The 17602-nt window shown below is 31.3% G+C and overlaps 3 protein-coding genes and 1 non-coding gene across 6 annotated transcripts; 3 read left to right on the top strand and 1 right to left on the bottom strand.

Moving 5' to 3' along the window:
• Positions 1-52: 52 nt before the first annotated feature.
• On the top strand, positions 53-124 carry TRNAH-GUG (transfer RNA histidin (anticodon GUG)). The gene has a single exon. It is a non-coding gene; the product is annotated as a tRNA-His (tRNA).
• Positions 125-270: 146 nt separating this feature from the next.
• On the bottom strand, positions 271-5372 carry LOC102661798 (uncharacterized). Of its 3 annotated transcripts, none has more exons than XM_041016534.1 (5): positions 5286-5369; positions 3665-4501; positions 3341-3569; positions 2957-3039; positions 271-623 (listed from the first exon to the last, which is right to left on the bottom strand). In XM_041016534.1, exons 2-5 carry the CDS (start codon positions 4481-4483, stop codon positions 516-518), a joined length of 1239 nt encoding a protein of 412 aa, XP_040872468.1. In that variant the 5' UTR covers positions 4484-4501; positions 5286-5369; the 3' UTR covers positions 271-515. The 3 variants fall into 3 exon arrangements, with proteins under 3 accessions (XP_040872468.1, XP_040872467.1, XP_006581797.1); XM_041016533.1 differs by having other exon boundaries at positions 272-623; positions 3665-4556; positions 5286-5371; XM_006581734.3 differs by lacking the exon at positions 271-623 and adding an exon at positions 2011-2243 and having other exon boundaries at positions 3665-4556; positions 5286-5372.
• Positions 5373-7382: 2010 nt separating this feature from the next.
• On the top strand, positions 7383-10093 carry LOC100783001 (uncharacterized protein At1g10890). The gene is made up of 3 exons (XM_003526842.4): positions 7383-7792; positions 8938-9160; positions 9737-10093. The coding sequence occupies exons 1-3, from the start codon at positions 7611-7613 to the stop codon at positions 9989-9991; spliced, it is 660 nt and encodes a 219-aa protein (XP_003526890.1). The 5' UTR covers positions 7383-7610; the 3' UTR covers positions 9992-10093.
• Positions 10094-14424: 4331 nt separating this feature from the next.
• On the top strand, positions 14425-16285 carry LOC100782457 (aspartic proteinase nepenthesin-1). Its single transcript, XM_003526841.5, has one exon. It carries the CDS (start codon positions 14785-14787, stop codon positions 16144-16146), a length of 1362 nt encoding a protein of 453 aa, XP_003526889.1. The 5' UTR covers positions 14425-14784; the 3' UTR covers positions 16147-16285.
• The last annotated feature ends 1317 nt before the right edge of the window (positions 16286-17602 follow it).

Below are 17602 nucleotides of genomic sequence, written 5' to 3'. Positions count from 1 at the left end.
ATCACGATTAGAAATATTATATAAAATAAATAGAAAGTTAGCTATCAAACATGTGGCTGTAGTTTAGTGGTAAGAATTCCACGTTGTGGCCGTGGAGACCTGGGCTCGAATCCCAGCAGCCACAAAAGCTTATATTTTTTATTAAAATTTTTATTTCTGGACAAAACAGAAGAAGCTTAACTTGAAATATAGTGTGATTTTCACGTGAATGACAATCTATCTTCATGAACCTCCATAAAGTTAATAAATTCCATGATAGAACAAGAACAAATAAATAAGCACAAGTAGAGGAACATTATTCTATGGACATTCATTTCATTAATACAATGTATTGGACTGGATCCCTAACATTGTCATATATTTTCCACAAATCGGATAATTTTGTCAAATTTTTCTTCATGCGAGTGCACGTTAAGGTCATAAAGCTCTGATGAAATATTCAATTCACTTGAACTTGTTGAAACACCATTAATTTCAAAGAACCAAGGTTCAGTTGCTTTCATGATCAGAACTTGCTACACACCGTATAGTTTTTGGTCATTGCTCAGCAAGTGCTGCACTTTTGCCCAATCATGCCTCGGTATTCTCAACAACACCACTAATTGTAACTTCGGTATTTGCCTCTTCCAAAACAAAAACAAAAAAACTTCGCTATTTGCATGCTAGAAATTAAAGTGAATAACATAAACCATATATTATCATGCTAAACAAAAAAATAATAAAAATAATACTACAAATTTCGGTGAGACAAACATACAAACCTAAAAGATTCGCTAGAAAGAAAATATGTTACTCCTTCCTTCGTCCATGTATAAGACCTTTAAAACTAATTTACATTTTTTTAAGAAAAATGATTAATTTAATTAGTGATATTAAATTTGTCAACAAGTTATACTGTTCTTTTAAAATTACCTTAATAATTTTTAAACTAATTGTCTCTTTTTTTCAGTTAATTGTTTCTCCCCTAATTAATTAATGTTTGAAGAGAACAACGATATGTGATTTTTGACTACTCATCTTTTTCAATTCCTACGAAGGAAGAATTTATCTCATTAATTTCCAGCATTTATAAGTATTTTTTAGCTACTAAATATTTTGATAATAGGTATTTTAGAGTGAAAAAAATCACGCTACATATAGAAAATAATCTTATAAAAAAGATAAATTTTCTAAAAATACACGACATCATTATGCATATATGACACAAAAATAGAAAGCAAATTACTTGTTTATACCCTTGCGACTATCATAATAAATTAATAATCTTCATCAAATGCAAATACAGGTAAAAAAAAAAAAAAATCTAGAATGTATTTGGTTTCACGACTAAATTCCTGTAATGTGATGTTGAGAGTGTCTCACAACTAACAGTTTTTTGTTTATTCTGTTGAGATCAGTTAGTTATAAGTTATAGCAAGGGTTAGTTAGTTGTCAGTCTAGTTGTGTATGTAAATGACACTTATAGGATCATTGATGAATTCTACATTGAGTTTTTATTCTTCCACTCTACATTGAATATATGGCAAAATTTAATTTTTCCATTAACCAAATATGTTTGGCACTTTCCTCAAAAATGTGATTTAGGTGAACTGACACAAGTCTGATTTGAAGCTACTCATAATAGCTTATGGATCTAGAGAAAGGTGAGTCTTTGAATCTTCTTACAAATATACCCTTATCTTCATCAAGTAAAGAAGTCAGGTTCATTCACAACTGATATTACTCATAATGCAGCAACACAGAAACATAGATCGGTTGGCAGAAATATATGAAAAAGAGAATGTAAATGTTGCAACAACAATATGCCACGAGAACAACTTGTGATACACCCATAAACATGTTAGTAATCATGTTTGTTTTTTTATCCGTGAAAATCGAAGACAGGTACCAGGTGTTTATAACAACTTACACACCTTACTCAACCAACTAATCCGTGGGAATCATATTTATCATGTTCGATTTAAGGCGAGGTAAACCAAAAATATAAAAGAAATAAAATGAAGGAAAAGAAACACATCAAAGAGACAAACTTGTTTATATCCCACGAGGTATCACATGTGGCAGCACTCCTCCTAAGCAATGTTCAGTAAAGTTTAAATCAATTGCATCACTCAAAACAAAAATAAAAAGTTGCATCATGACAGAAAATTAAAAGCAAACAACTATCCTTCCAATTGTTGTGGCAGTACATTCAAACACGATGGATCTCTCCATGGCGGGAATGCCCCTTCATGTGATAAATTCTGCCAGCGCAAGATGTATAAATCAGAAAGAGGGTACTACACTTGAGCCTCTAATTTCCTATGTCTTCATTCTAAATTAATACAGGGATGTAAATTTTGTAAAGCTAACTTTGATTCTATGATACAATCACAAAAAAAGTCGATAATTTTAGATGGAGGTGCCACTTTTTTTGACTAAAAAAAGATAAGATCAAGATCTAGGTGAGTTGTAACATACAGAAGGATATGGACCCTCAGTGTTGCAAAATGGGGTAATGTGGACCAATTACAAATATCTTCAAATATATGATGACTATTTTACATAATGAAAATATTCAGTCACAGAGTAAGAGACTTCCTAGAAAACTTTCTATTTAATGTGGACCTTCAAAGTAAACTGCAGGGCATAGTGTAACAATTAATGAGGCAACAGAGGCCTATGGAGCAGAAGAAAATCAAAATGCAACTGCAAATCACATACTCAACAATTAACATGCGTGGTTAGTTGGAGATTAGTTAGATACACATGTAATTAGTTACCCTCTCTACTTTCACTCAATTCTCTCTAGCTCTAACTATATTTCTCAACACAAAAATCTGGAAATGCCTTAAAGGTTAAATATTTTCATGTCAATATATATAGAGATTGACATTATCAACTGAACAGTGCATGAAAGGCTGTAGAAACTAAGTAACATGTGTATTGAGATGCTGAAATACCATAAGATACTTACTTTCAACCAATAGAAAAATCCACGCATGAGATTCAGAACTCTGAAATGATCATCACGAACTGTTTTTATCTTCATAGCAAGATCTGCAAGACGAGTACACATCTCATAATCATAATTAGTCTTCCTACAAAACATTTAGAAACTAATTATAATGCACTGAGAATGTAAATGATTTTAATAATGTTATCTAATTTGTAGGTTATGTATGATAAAGTTGTTTGACTTTTACATTTAGGATGATTTCTAAAATCCGAGGGAAAGGGTGTGGCTTCAATTCCTCTTGCCATCAAAAAACTAACAATTAACCTGAAAAAGATGATTTCTAATAGCACCATGCAAACACACAAGTGGAATAATGAAAGATAAGGGTCACATCCTACTTACCAACATGATAACCAAGAAAAGACTTTCCAAGATCAGGTTTCTCATAGATTTTGATACCTCCACGCAGGTCTCTATGGTGTTGGATCGGCTTTTGAATAGTAATGTCATGTAAAAGCCTCTTGTACTCTTCCTCACAGTAAGGTGCCTTAAGTTCTTCCATGAGTTTTTCTCTGAAAAGTGTACTTGCATTGGCTTCATTATATTTATATTCTTGCCAACAATGTTCCACCTTCATCAGGGAAGGGAAGCAACACAAAAATGAACAGTATTGGACATAAATAAGCAAAAAGCAAAAAAACTCAATAATTTTTTTTAGATACATACAATCTGGCCTCGCATGGACCTTGTTAGATCTTCTGCTTCGTCATCACTGTCTTCAATCACCAATGTTCTTGAGCCAGGTGACTCAGGTGGGGCTTTCAGTTTCAGCCTCTTACTCCTGCGCCTACCCTTCAAGTTATATACATGTTTCTTTGGCTTTGATTTTGAAGCCACATCACTTCCTTTAACATTACCATTCGTAGCAGCAGAGAGTTTTGCACCTTTTGGCTTCCTACCCCTATGCTTCACAACACGATTGCTATCATCAACATTTACATGCATCTCTGTGTCTAAGCACACATTAACCTCTTCATTTGAAACATGATTTGAATAATCCGTTGTGATGGTAGCTGTATTCTCAGGAATTGATGATTGATCAGGCTCATACACTACAAAGACACCATCCTCAGGGATAGCAAGTACATAAGATTTTCCATGAGACCTCACATGATCCATGAAATACATATGCTGGGGATCCACCATCACATCATCATCATCATCATCATCATTTGTGCCATTTTCTTCAGCAGTGTTCTCTATGTTGTTAGGGTTTTGATCAAGATGAAACAATCGAGACTGTACAATATTGCCGTAAAAACCATTCATGAATTGCACCAACTCCGAATCACCCTTTCGATCCTTAACATCGAAGTCCTGCAAAAGGTTATGGAAGTAATTTGACTTTTCAGTTTCACTTTTAAGGACTCTATTCTTCTCTTGCAAGTGGATGTATATATCATATTCACAGTCCCATCTTCTGTTTCTGTGTAGCTTCTTCTTTGGTGCCAATGCATTTTGCTTCGTTGTTGGAGAAGGTACCATTCCGTTCCTCAAATGGTTCTGAAGTGAAGAATTACATGCCTCAATGAAATGTGGTAACTCACTCTCTCATAATCTATACCACATAAAGAGAAAAAAAAACATATTTTATTTGGGGTTAACATATGATGATAATTTTTAATTTGTTAATAATCCATAGTACATTCTTTCTGAAAGAGAAACACAAATACACAAGGATGATAATCTTGAAAGAATGTGAATGCAGAAAAAGGTTACTAGCAATGTAACTAGCAAGGCAATAAAGTTATCTGGCCACAATGCTAGAGAACATTTTTTTCTCCTGGATTATAAATATACCAAATATCGGCTACCTCCCTCTCCTTTCTAGAAGATGAGATCACAAGTGATTAATGGAAATCGAAGGCTTAAGCCACTTAATCTAGTAATTCCCCTATTAAGGTTCGCGGTCCAAGATTCAAAAAGGTTTGTATAAATAACATAAGACCTTAGTGAAAATTATTATTCAATTTACATATTTATTATCTACTTATTGCACAAAATTGAAATCTTACTTAAACGGCCAAGTAGCTTTATAAGTAACAAATTTCATACAAGAACAAAAAAAGTAATAGGAGCAGGGCTATGGAAACCATAGAATTCGACCACTATTCGACAGGAACATCAAATATTTGAGAAAGTTGATGTGTTTAATCTAATGTGAATGTGATCATGAAAAAGAACAAAGAAAAGAGAAGCATAGGGGGATGGAAAAATGGTTTTCATTTGCACGTGACACGACACATAAAAAGAAGTGTTGATGAGGAAGCATGCATGAATGGCTAACCCGTGTGTGGAACGGAGGTTAGATTGCAGCAAACTCCTCAGCTCAGCTTCTGCTGAAGAATGACAAGTGACAAGTAAGAAAATGATTGAAAGAGTCAAAGTGTTTTCTACTTTGAGCTTTATGTCTTGCGTAAACGACACGAGACAGACAGGATACTATTTCAAGTAAAAAAAGTGAATGCCTAGTTATTTTAAATTTTCTTATGTTTTTTAGAGAGATGAATTTTCTATTGTCTATCTAGTGTTTTTCATTATTTTATAATTGAAATTTTAGTATTTATATTTGACTTAATTGCACTTTGATTTTCACCTTTTATTTTTTGATAAATTTTATCTCAACTTTTTAATTTAGTGTATTTTACTCTTAACTTTTAAAAAATTTGTGAATTTTATTTTTTATTATTTATTATTTATTCATTAATAAGCATATAAGTTGAGAGTAAAATTTATAAAAAAAATTAAGGATAAAAATTTCCAAAAAAATAAAAAGGTTGAGTAAAATTTGCCAAAAAAACACAGGAGTAAACATGTAATTATGTTAGTAATAAAATAATGGAAGATAAAATTCGCAAGACCCTTAAAAATTAGAAATAAAATACCTCAAATTAAAAAGTTAAAAATAAGTTTCACTAAAAATTAAAAAGTTAAAGGTAAAAATTGCGATTAACCTTTTTATTTTCGATTATATTTTGTTTGCTCTCTTCTATTGTTTAACTACTAGTTTTTAAGCAATTTTTCTTTTATATTTTTTTAAAATAATTCAAAATAACGATTGTTTTTTTTATTTTGAAACGTAATTTTAAACCAATATTTTTTATTAATTCAAAATGTGAAACTTGTTCAATTTTACTGATTATTACAAACATGGTGAATGTTATTTAAAAAATGAGTTTTAGGAACAACCGAAAGTAATTTAATATTAGTTTTTAAATTTTTGACTATTTTTTAATTAATTTTTCATATAACTTTTGTGATATTTATAATTTTTTTGGTTTGAACATTTGTTGAATTTGATAGTTTTTATGTAGGTGAATCTAATAAAAGAAATGTTGCTTATGAGATTAGTAAAAAAATAAATTAAAATCGTGTTTCAGACTTAAAAATCATCATTAATTATTTTGACTTACTTTAAAATACACAGAATTTTCTCAATATATATATATATATATATATATATATATATAATTAAATTATTTTTTTAAAATTAAATTGCAATTTTAGTTCTCTAATAATTCTTAATCCCTTATTTTAGTTTTCTTATATTAAAAAATATGCAATTTTGGTTCAATCATTAATTTACATGTGTTTTCTTTCTTTTTTTTGTTTTTGGTTCCATTGAATCCTAAATCTAATATATTTACTTAAGATACCATAAAAAAATTAATTAATTAAATTCACAATATAATCACTTCAAAAACTAGAGAGATTCACAAGTTGGGTTGGATCACATTTACTTGAGTTAATTTTTTTTATACCCAAACCAAAATTGATCTTGATTGGGTTAATGGATTGGTGCATTTAAATTTGGTTATTAATTTTTATAAACTAAAATTTTATTAAAATACATTTGGGTTCATAAAAAAAACTAGTATCATACCACACGTAAATATACATCTTATACTCAAATTTATAAGTTAATATAAAAAATAAAAGAAAATACTTAAAATTTAATGACCCATCAGTGTCCTAGTGTTTACTTAAAAAATGTGTATTTGACCCTCAATTACATTAATTTTGGTTGTAACATTCATTTTAAACTACCAATCTTATATCAACTCATTCTATCCTCATATTTTTAAAACTTCCCATTACACAAGAAATATTAAATAACTTAAATTTAATAAAGATATTCAATCATTGAATTTGTATAAGTGTAATGTGTTATTCCTATTATTAGCAAGATCTTGCGAAAATAAATAACAAGAATCATAAATATCCTTATTTTAAACTATTTAAAAATATATATACTATATATAAATAATAATAATAATAATTATTATTATTATTATAGTTAAAAGGTAACAAATTTATACATGAACATAATTCAATCCAAAAGTCAACAAATTTAAATGAATTGATTAACTCAAACACACATAGAAAAATACCCAACCCAGATCGTTGGATTAATTCAAATTGGAAGATGGCTGGTACCTACCCTTTTCCAAGAACTAGTTATGTCGGTTGAGTAATTTTATTTTCGGAAAAAATTAAAAAATAGAGAGAGGAAATTGATTGGTGGTGCAAGGCATAAAGAGGAGAATTGGTGGGGATAGGCAAAGGAGGTGAGTAGTGAATAGGGTTTTTGATTGATTGAGAATTGAAATTGATGGATCGCAGTGTGTCACGCTCACGCTCTCCTTCCCGCAGAAGAAGATACTCTCCATCCACCGTTTCTCATCATCGCCACTCCAGAACTTCCCACAGGCGCCGCCGAAGGCACAGAACCTCTTCCTCCCCCTCTCTTTCACGCAGCCCCACTCCCAAGCCCAAGAAAGATCAAAAGAAAAGGTTTTCTTTTTCTTTTTAACTTTTTTTCCTTCGATTTTATCTTAACTATAACAGTTTTCATTCATTGGATATTTGGATTTCATATTTCATCAGTACGGCACACCTCCAAGTTGGAATTATTACTAAATGCCAATTTCAAACTTGTGCTACGAGATGTGTACCCTTTAGGCCATTGCTTACTTTTGATGTTTCAATGGGGAAAAAAAAAAGGAAGACGGGTTTTGTTAGATAATTCAAAGTCATGAACACAACTCATCCATGTGAGAGTTAAGAATAATGAGTTAAACTATTCACTTGGTCTCTGCACTTGTCTCCATTTTAAGTTTTAGTGTGTGTTTGGGAAGTAGTTGAATCCAATGTCAATGGACTTTCATATGAAAGTTACAAAATAGTTGCTTTGAAATTTTTAGGAATACAAGGATTTTGGTACTACAATTAACTTGATATGAAGTTATAGGCCTTGTTTGAGTAAGCTTCTTTAAAAGTACTTCTAAGAGAAGAAAATAAGAAGAAAAAATTGAGATGAAATTTTTATAAGCTAAAATAAGTTTTCCATTAGCTAATTTCTAGAAATTATCTCATATATCTTCTCTGAAAGATGAGATGACATCTACAAATTAGTTGGTAATTTTAGCTAATTGGAGAGCTAATTTTAACTTATGAAGAAGATTTCATTTTTTTTCTCCTACTTGAAGTGCTTCTAGAGAAGCTTATCCTATTAGGCTCATAGACCTCTTGGTAGTTTGAACATTAGGTCTTTTAGCTAGATGCTTCTGAATCAAATTCCCGTCTTTACACAAGATAAGTGATTTATTTTTAAAATGCAACAGGTTAATTTCATTCTTCTCTATTGGCTTTGCTGAAGGAAGTTCAACTTGTTAAATATGATGAACAATGGCTGCCTCCATTATCTCCTCTTGCTCTAGAAACTTGTTAGAGAGGTATGCCTTGTCAGCATAATAAGCTCACATTTTCCATGTGGCTAGAAACATAGTAATAAACGAAATTGAAAATGAAGCATTTTGTTTTATGAATTTATCTATTTTTCTTGGTATAGAAATTAATATGATTTGCTTAGTTGTTTGTGCGTCTTTCTTTTTTCATTAATGACCATTAATTTATGTTCTCCGGCTTACATTGGATAGCAAGCGTCACCACGAGGAAGAGTTGAAACTATTGGAAGAAGAGACTGCAAGAAGACTGGAAGAAGCAATTCGAAAAAATGTTGAGGAAAAGCTTAACACAGAGGAAGTCAAGTTAGAAATAGAAAGGCGCGTAGCAGAGGGAGTGAAGAAACTGTTTGATGATGTTGAAGCTCAACTTGAAAAAGGAAAGGAAGATGCTCTTACTGAAGCTAGAAGGAAAGAAGTAAGTATTCTAAGTAGGACTTTTCCCCCTCTTTCTCTGAGCTATTTATCATTCTCTGAATAAATTACATTATAATATTGGAAAGGATTTCAAGTCATTAATAAAATTAGTGTGGATACGGATAACATATGCGGTTGTCTGGGTACCTTTTAATCATATGTTGTGTCTAGTAAACAAGGTGTCACCATGCCAGAACCCATAAACCTGAAATGAGTTAGCCCCGTCAATGTCAGTGTCAAATATTAATCAGATTATAACAAGGTTCTTGGATGTTTATGCAATTCCAATATTTATACTCTGCTTAAATTACCATATCTTTTGGTATTGTCACTCATTGGCACTATAAATCATCAGGTAACAATGTTGAATGTGTCTCTCCCTGTGAAGCCTGATAAATAAGCTAATTGTGATTTTTGTATATAAAACTAAGCATACTACTCTTAATTTGTGACATCTAGGATAGTGGGGTGAAATCTTAATTGGGTTCCTTTTACAGTTTCCTGGTCTTGTCTCTATCATTAATGTTATTAAAGTCCTCATTTGAAAATTGTGATTTTGTTTGTTGTCATCTCACAGGAACAAGCTCGTAAAGAAAGAGAAGAACTGGACCTGATGCTTGAAGAGAATAGGAGGAGAGTGGAAGAATCTCAGAGAAAAGAAGCTCTAGAGCAGCAAAGAAAGGAAGAGGAACGACAAAGGGAATTAGAGATGATTCAGAGACAGAAAGAAGAGGCTGCTCTGAGAAAGAAGCTGGAGGATGAAGAAGAACATGCGAATCGAATTAATTCTTTGGGTAAGAACAAATCTAGGCCCAAGTCTTATGGTTTCTAATTATTCTAATTACTATGTGTTATGTGATATCATTTTGTACCCCAAATTATTTTGTACCCTTATGTGGAACCATTATCTTCAATGAAAGATTTGATATTCCTATGTTTGAGCTTGCAACCTGGTTTATTAAAAGGCCTAAGAAAATTGAAAATGTTATTTTCTCTTCAAGTTACTATGATGTTGAAATTAATTTGCTTTACATTACGAAATGGCTACCTGTTTAGGCCCTGTGTCGCTGGTTTAGAACAACAGTCAGAAGGCAGCAGTCAATGATCAATAAGATAAATATGGGTCATATTGTTATATTGTAGGACTTGAGCTTGTATAAGTCGTAGTGCGTGTTTGGATTAGCATCTGTGATTCATGTTTGATCAAATTTTCACGTCAAAATGCACCAAAAGTTGCTTTTGTGATCCACGTTTGAGTTGTGTGGATGCAAATTCAAACACACCAGTAATCCTGCATTATGCAGTTGAAGCCAACTTTGGTTTGCTTGTAGTATAGAGAACTGGTATAGAAATGGTCTTTTTTGTTTTGTTTTTTTTATCTTTCCCAGTAAGGGAGTCATCCTCAGAGGCCTACTACTGCGCTCTCTGAACAAATACTGCCGAAAAAGCAGTTTTTCAATAATTTAAAGAATTGGATTTGAGGGTAAAACTTATTTGATGTTATAATCCTATCATGTATTTACCTATTCATTAAGAAAATCTGATATCGTAACTAGTTTCTTCAATATTTGATTATTTACATGTCCATAGACTTGGTATATGTATGTATGGATTCTCGCTCGTAAAAATGAGGAGGCATACGGGGAAAGGAAAGCGCTACTTGCACAGCATGATTGACATGCCTATTCTAAGGAATATCATTATTTTATTACATTGTCATTGTATTTCAATAATCTGCCATCCTGAAGGTTCTGATTAAAGTGTAATTCAAGCTTCACCCCTCTCAAAATAATGAGGGCTTCTATTGAGCTTTAGGCCTTTTTTTTGTTGATGGTGATACATATGACAAAGAAGAAAAGATTAAAAAAAGTGAAAATCTCCTAGAGAATACAATCCCCCCTCCATTAAGCATAACCACCAATAATGTGAAATCTTGTAATTTTTTTATATTACATTCTAAATTCTAAACAATAAGTATTGAAGTTAATATTTATGTGCTTTAAATTTTTTTGTTTTTTAATTTTATTTTATCAGACATAATATTATTTCTAATACTATTTAAACTTTCATTTAATTTAATTTCTTATAACTTCACATTAATTTATTATTTAGTATACTAAAATATGTTTAATTATCACCGACTGGACTACAATTCATTTACGAGCGAAATCAATAAACTTAATCATTGCATTGCCAATTCAGTGACTAACTAGATTTTAAAAATATTGAAGAGTATTATCGTGAGAACTTTATTTGTTTCCCCAATTCTTTTCCCAACGATTACGAAATGCTGCTCGCAATGTTGTCCGCATTCTTCTGGTGGGATATGTATGTTTAGATCTCATTTATTATTCAAGAGCTCAGACCAATCAAATCATATTTTCCCTTATTAAATTATTTTTTTCTTGTATTAGAAGAAAATCATGTTATAACAAGTTATTGGATTCACTGAAACTAGATTCAGTTCTTTTGAATAAGGTTACGAATCAGAGCATTATACATGAAAAAACGTGATTAAAAAAAAGACTTAAATTTATCAAATTTTTTAACTAAAATTGATTATTAACAAAACTGATAAATACTTTATATGAATAACATAATTACCTAAAAGAAAACCATATTAAATAATTAATAAATTAACCTATTACAACTTCAGCACAAGTGCACAACCCCAAAAACTAGTTAATTAGATGAGAAGTCATAGCTTAATAACACAATCCTCCGGATCAATTTACACAAGAATATCTCTCTTATATATACAAGGACACGACTGAAGCAGTAAAGGAAAAGTGTTTTAGAAGCAATGAATTATTACCTATTAGTATTACCGTGACAACGGTAAGTTGTATAACATTGAAAACATCCCATCTATGTTTTCCTCGTTCTTTGAGAGACTCATGTATCTACAAATCATGGAAGTCCAATTTACATACTCATAGCAAAACGAAATGAACTAATAATTGTCACAAGTGAGTGCGACAAAGAGTTGAGCCATCGTAGTCTTAAAACAAACCGAAGCATGTTGTAGAGGCTCCTTGTTTTATTTTGTTATGTTATGTTTTAGGATCCTGGTTGAATGGTGAATGAGAGATGGCACTCAACACCAATAATCATATGATGCTAGAATTGAGTAAGACGTAGCTTTACTCAATGGGAACAGGTCAAATATGACTCTGGACTGCTCTCCCTTTTTTTTCTTTAATAGTTTTGGGTTACACGGTTAATGTTGGTTATCTTCCTAAACCTATCACTGGATTATGTCATTTTAAATCTAATACACACCTGCCAACTAGAAATGGCAAAAAATATGTAACGGTGTTGCTGTTATTACTATTATTATTATTATTTTGGCAAAAGTGTTGCTGTTATTTTAGGAGAAGAACATTTGTATTTTATTATAAAGAAGTATATTGATATTTTAAGGATCTATTTGCTTTAAAATTAGGTAGATTTTTTTAAAAAGGAAGTTAAGTAAATTTATTATTCTGATCGAGTTAATATGAAATGTTTAATATAATTGAAATATATGTTTTTTTATTTAAAAGTACGAAAAGCTGGTTTTTAATGTCAAAATAAATAGGGGGTAAATTTCTAAAGAAAAATATTATGTAACTATGTACAATTTTAATCTGTTATAAATGAATAAAAATATGTTATTACTTTTTTTAGGAGAAAAATATGTTGTTATTACTTATGTACCTAATCAACTCATTCTCTAATAAAACAAATAATAGAAATATAGTTTTTTACATTATTAATCAATTAAAAATTATATGGTATATCTTTTAAGTGGTTAGTATTATAAAAGTCCACAATTTTTTTAGAGAAGCTAATAAATTTATTTTATATATATATATATTATAATTTGTGATTAAATGATAAGGTAGAAAGAGTGTTTAAATTGTTAGTGTATATAAGCAAATAGAGTTTTTTCTTAGATTTTTCTTTTTTGTATTGCAATCAAGTGGTGTTTGAAAATTCATAATCACATCAATTACTTATTTTGAGTTGTTTGGGGAGTTTAACTACTACGCTGTCGTTAACAATGGTTATCATACTGCTGCATTAATTCTGCTGGGCGGACAAAACATGTCACGCTTTCATGCAAATTATTGGGTCCGATGATAATTTGGTTTCCAGTTCTAATTACAATATTTTTTTTTATTTCTAAACTTTATTGTTTAAAATACTCTACATGAATGAGAATCGTACAAAACATCAATTGGTTATAATTATATATACTCGTATATGTAGTTGTGTATCTCAAATAAACTTGTGTATTATGCTATGAAGAATACAAACGCTTTGACCAATGTCATATAAAGTTGTAAATTAGAAGGGATTAATAAATAAATAATAAATTGGCATAATATCTTTATCTATAAGGCCTTCTCACCTAACTAAAAAGGATCATCAACCTACCTTTTTCTCCCTTCGGATGCGTGGAATTGAAACAAAGCTCAGTTTCCACTCTTTGGAGCAATTAGTAAACCAGTTCGTCCACCCATGACCCAACCTCTATCCAATCCAATCACTTCACAACTTCTAGATAAAAATCCATTTGTGGACGAAACCCAGCGGAAAAAAAATGAAAGAGGAACAAAGGAAAAATAAAACGTTTAGGTGTATATACACACAAAAAAATATTGGTACTAACTCATTTTATAAACTACTATAAAACTTTTATACGGGTATAATGATTTATATAAATTATGTGGTTCACCCAATTCATGATCAACATCTATAGTAATCACTATTCATGATTGCTCCTAGATTAGTCAGCAATGTGGTGATGCCTCTTAACGTAATATTCGCTCAACAAGAAAAAGAGAAGTCCAAAAAAATACAAATAAACTTCCCAAAGCTAAGCCACTCTCTCCCTTAACTCCAAGACAAAGTAAAACACGGTGCTCGTCTTTGGTATAAATTATATGAATCTTTTTATCGGGGAAAATCTTGTTTAAACCGGATAGATATGACGCTCGTCTAATCTAAGAACTATTATTATTATTATTATTATTATTTGAGAAAAATGTAAATTATATTAAATCTATGATACAACAATAAATGGGACATAACAGGTGTGCTTGTCCATAACAAATTTAATCTTACTAATAACTTTTATTACTACACGTTTTGGTGATATAATCCAAGACTCTTAACCGTACGTGTGAGAGACTCTTGGCTTTTGTCACGACAATATTGCCTTAGATGCGTTTTGCAACAAATATATAAAATCTTTTACCAACCTCAACGCAAGACTCGGTACTTAATTGACACGACGTTCCTATGTTTACACCACAACAAAGTTCTCTTCCCCCCTCTCTCTCTCACTCTCCCCTTTTGTATTTTGTTTGTATCCTTAAAAGAAAAATTTGACAAGCCAAAACTCCCCTTCTTGGTCTTCTTCTCTTAATCCTCTCCACCACATTCGAAGGGAACGTTACAAAAAAATCACCATTTTTTCTCATTGTTAATCAAGTTAAGATAAGATCATTCCTCTCTATCAACAAACCTTTATTGTGTATATATATATATATTCCCACAATTCACATCACTCTTGTCCTTCACTCATTCACTCTATATATCCACTTCATATAATTTCCTCCACATTGTGCACCGTTCATGGTGATGGCAAAACTAAAGCACCCTTCATTGGTGGCACTTCTTCTAGTACTAGCGTGTCTTTTTATTGCTCCAACATCCTCAACATCCAGAAAAACAAGTTTCAAGCAGCAGCACCCTTGCCCAACAACAAATGGGTTCCGAGTCATGCTTCGCCACGTCGATTCGGGAAAAAACTTAACCAAACTAGAGCGTGTCCAACACGGGATCAAGCGTGGAAAGAGCAGGCTTCAGAAGCTTAATGCAATGGTGTTGGCAGCATCATCAACACCTGATTCTGAAGATCAGTTAGAAGCCCCTATTCACGCAGGAAATGGAGAGTACTTAATAGAGTTAGCCATTGGAACACCACCAGTGTCTTACCCTGCGGTTTTGGACACTGGCAGTGACCTTATATGGACACAGTGCAAGCCTTGCACACGGTGTTACAAACAACCAACACCCATTTTTGATCCCAAGAAGTCCTCTTCTTTTTCCAAGGTTTCATGCGGTAGTAGCTTGTGCAGTGCTTTGCCTTCTTCAACATGCAGTGATGGGTGTGAGTATGTTTATTCATACGGTGATTATTCAATGACACAAGGCGTTTTGGCTACCGAGACTTTCACTTTTGGGAAGTCTAAGAACAAGGTTTCCGTTCACAACATTGGTTTTGGTTGTGGGGAGGACAATGAAGGTGATGGATTTGAACAAGCTTCAGGGCTGGTTGGTCTTGGACGTGGTCCTTTGTCTTTGGTTTCTCAACTCAAGGAACAAAGATTTTCTTATTGTTTGACCCCAATTGATGACACAAAAGAAAGTGTTTTGTTGTTGGGGTCTTTGGGTAAAGTGAAAGATGCAAAAGAAGTGGTGACAACACCTCTTCTCAAAAACCCTTTGCAACCTTCTTTTTACTATCTTTCTCTTGAAGCTATCTCTGTTGGGGACACTCGATTGTCCATTGAGAAGTCCACTTTTGAAGTGGGGGATGATGGGAATGGTGGTGTGATCATAGACTCTGGCACCACAATCACCTACGTTCAACAAAAGGCCTATGAGGCACTCAAAAAAGAGTTCATTTCTCAAACCAAACTTGCTTTGGACAAAACTAGCTCAACAGGGTTGGATCTTTGTTTCTCCTTGCCATCAGGGTCAACACAAGTGGAGATTCCAAAGCTTGTTTTCCATTTCAAGGGTGGGGATTTGGAGCTTCCTGCTGAGAACTACATGATTGGTGACTCCAATTTGGGAGTGGCTTGTTTGGCCATGGGTGCTTCTAGTGGAATGTCTATATTTGGAAATGTTCAACAGCAGAACATTTTGGTGAACCATGATCTTGAAAAGGAGACCATTTCTTTTGTTCCTACGTCGTGTGATCAGTTGTGAGAGTGTGTGATATATTTACTGATTAGTGTATGTTTTTATTGCTTTGTTTGTTTGATAATTTTCTGTTGCCGGACTTGTGTTGTTATGATTGAATCTCTTAGTTGTTGCAATAATATGAACATTTTTATTCTCTGTTCAATTCAAATGGATCAACACATTTTTCTTAACGTGATATTTGGTGAGTAAATCAATATAGATCATAAATTTCTGTTCGAAAATTTAATTAATTAATTTTTTAGTAAAATTTTTATTTTCAGTCATATTTTTTTTATTCATAAATTTTAAACATAAAATCTTATTTAAGGTGATTGAATTCAATACTATTCGAACCAATGATTTAAATCAGCACATTAATACAACTTAAAAATGTTAATAATTTTACATTGCATGGAGCATGTGTGGATATATTATTACGGTGAATTAACATTGTGTAAGAATAGTTACGGTAGTTCAACTCCTCACCCACCTTAAAATTAAAAATGTTTTTTTTTTCCTTAAACAGATGAAAGTTCATGAAAGCACTGTTTTACCTATTATTTGAATTTTACACCTCTCCATTACTTAACCATTACGCACAATAATAGTGTGTTATTATGTCCATGACATGCTGCTCAAAAAGCAGCCTACAACAAAACACAACTCCCTAACATACAGAAATCCATATATCATAGAGTTTCTTAAGAATAACACACGGCATTTGTAATTACTTTGGTTTTGGTTTTTATATTAATCATATTTACCCTCTTTACGATTTTAAATATTTTTATTTTAATCAATTTTTTAAGTTTCATTCAAATTAATTGTGCCTCTTTTCATATTTTTATTTATTTATATTTATCAAATAAAAATTCCTGCAATACACATAATACTCATAATTAATATTTATAATTAATGAACTTTATTAGAATACACTCGTAGTATAAAAAATTTCTACACTATTATTTAATTTCAAATTGTCATATATAACATGATTTTTGTAATAATTATTTCAAATTTAAATAACAATGTAAAAAATCTTTATATTGATAATATATACAAATTAAACTCACAATATATATATAACTATGCAATATGTACAATATATATTGCCTAACCTTCACCTAGTTTGCTTCAAAATTTCACAGTCCAAACCTGACCTTCTGCATGCATGTTATAGGCATATTTTTTAAAGAAAAAAATGGCCTAATTAACTTGTAACTTAACTTAAAAACCTATTTTATATTAAAGTCTTTAAATAGGCTGACAAATTTATCCTTAAATAGATCAAAAGGTTTCTTGATTAATACGTCTGTAACACTAAAATATTATATATATACATACATATATATATATATATACATATATATATATATATATATAATATTACATACATATTTCATTAAAATATAATATAATATTATATGCTTATATATTAATTATCATAAAAAAATAACGGTATATATAAATAAGTTGAATC

The sequence above is a fragment of the Glycine max genome, chromosome 6, assembly GCF_000004515.6.
Source record: "Glycine max cultivar Williams 82 chromosome 6, Glycine_max_v4.0, whole genome shotgun sequence".
Taxonomy (NCBI): Eukaryota; Viridiplantae; Streptophyta; class Magnoliopsida; order Fabales; family Fabaceae; genus Glycine; species Glycine max.
Note: the sequence above shows the minus strand (reverse complement) of the source record. Positions and strands in the feature narration are given on the sequence as shown.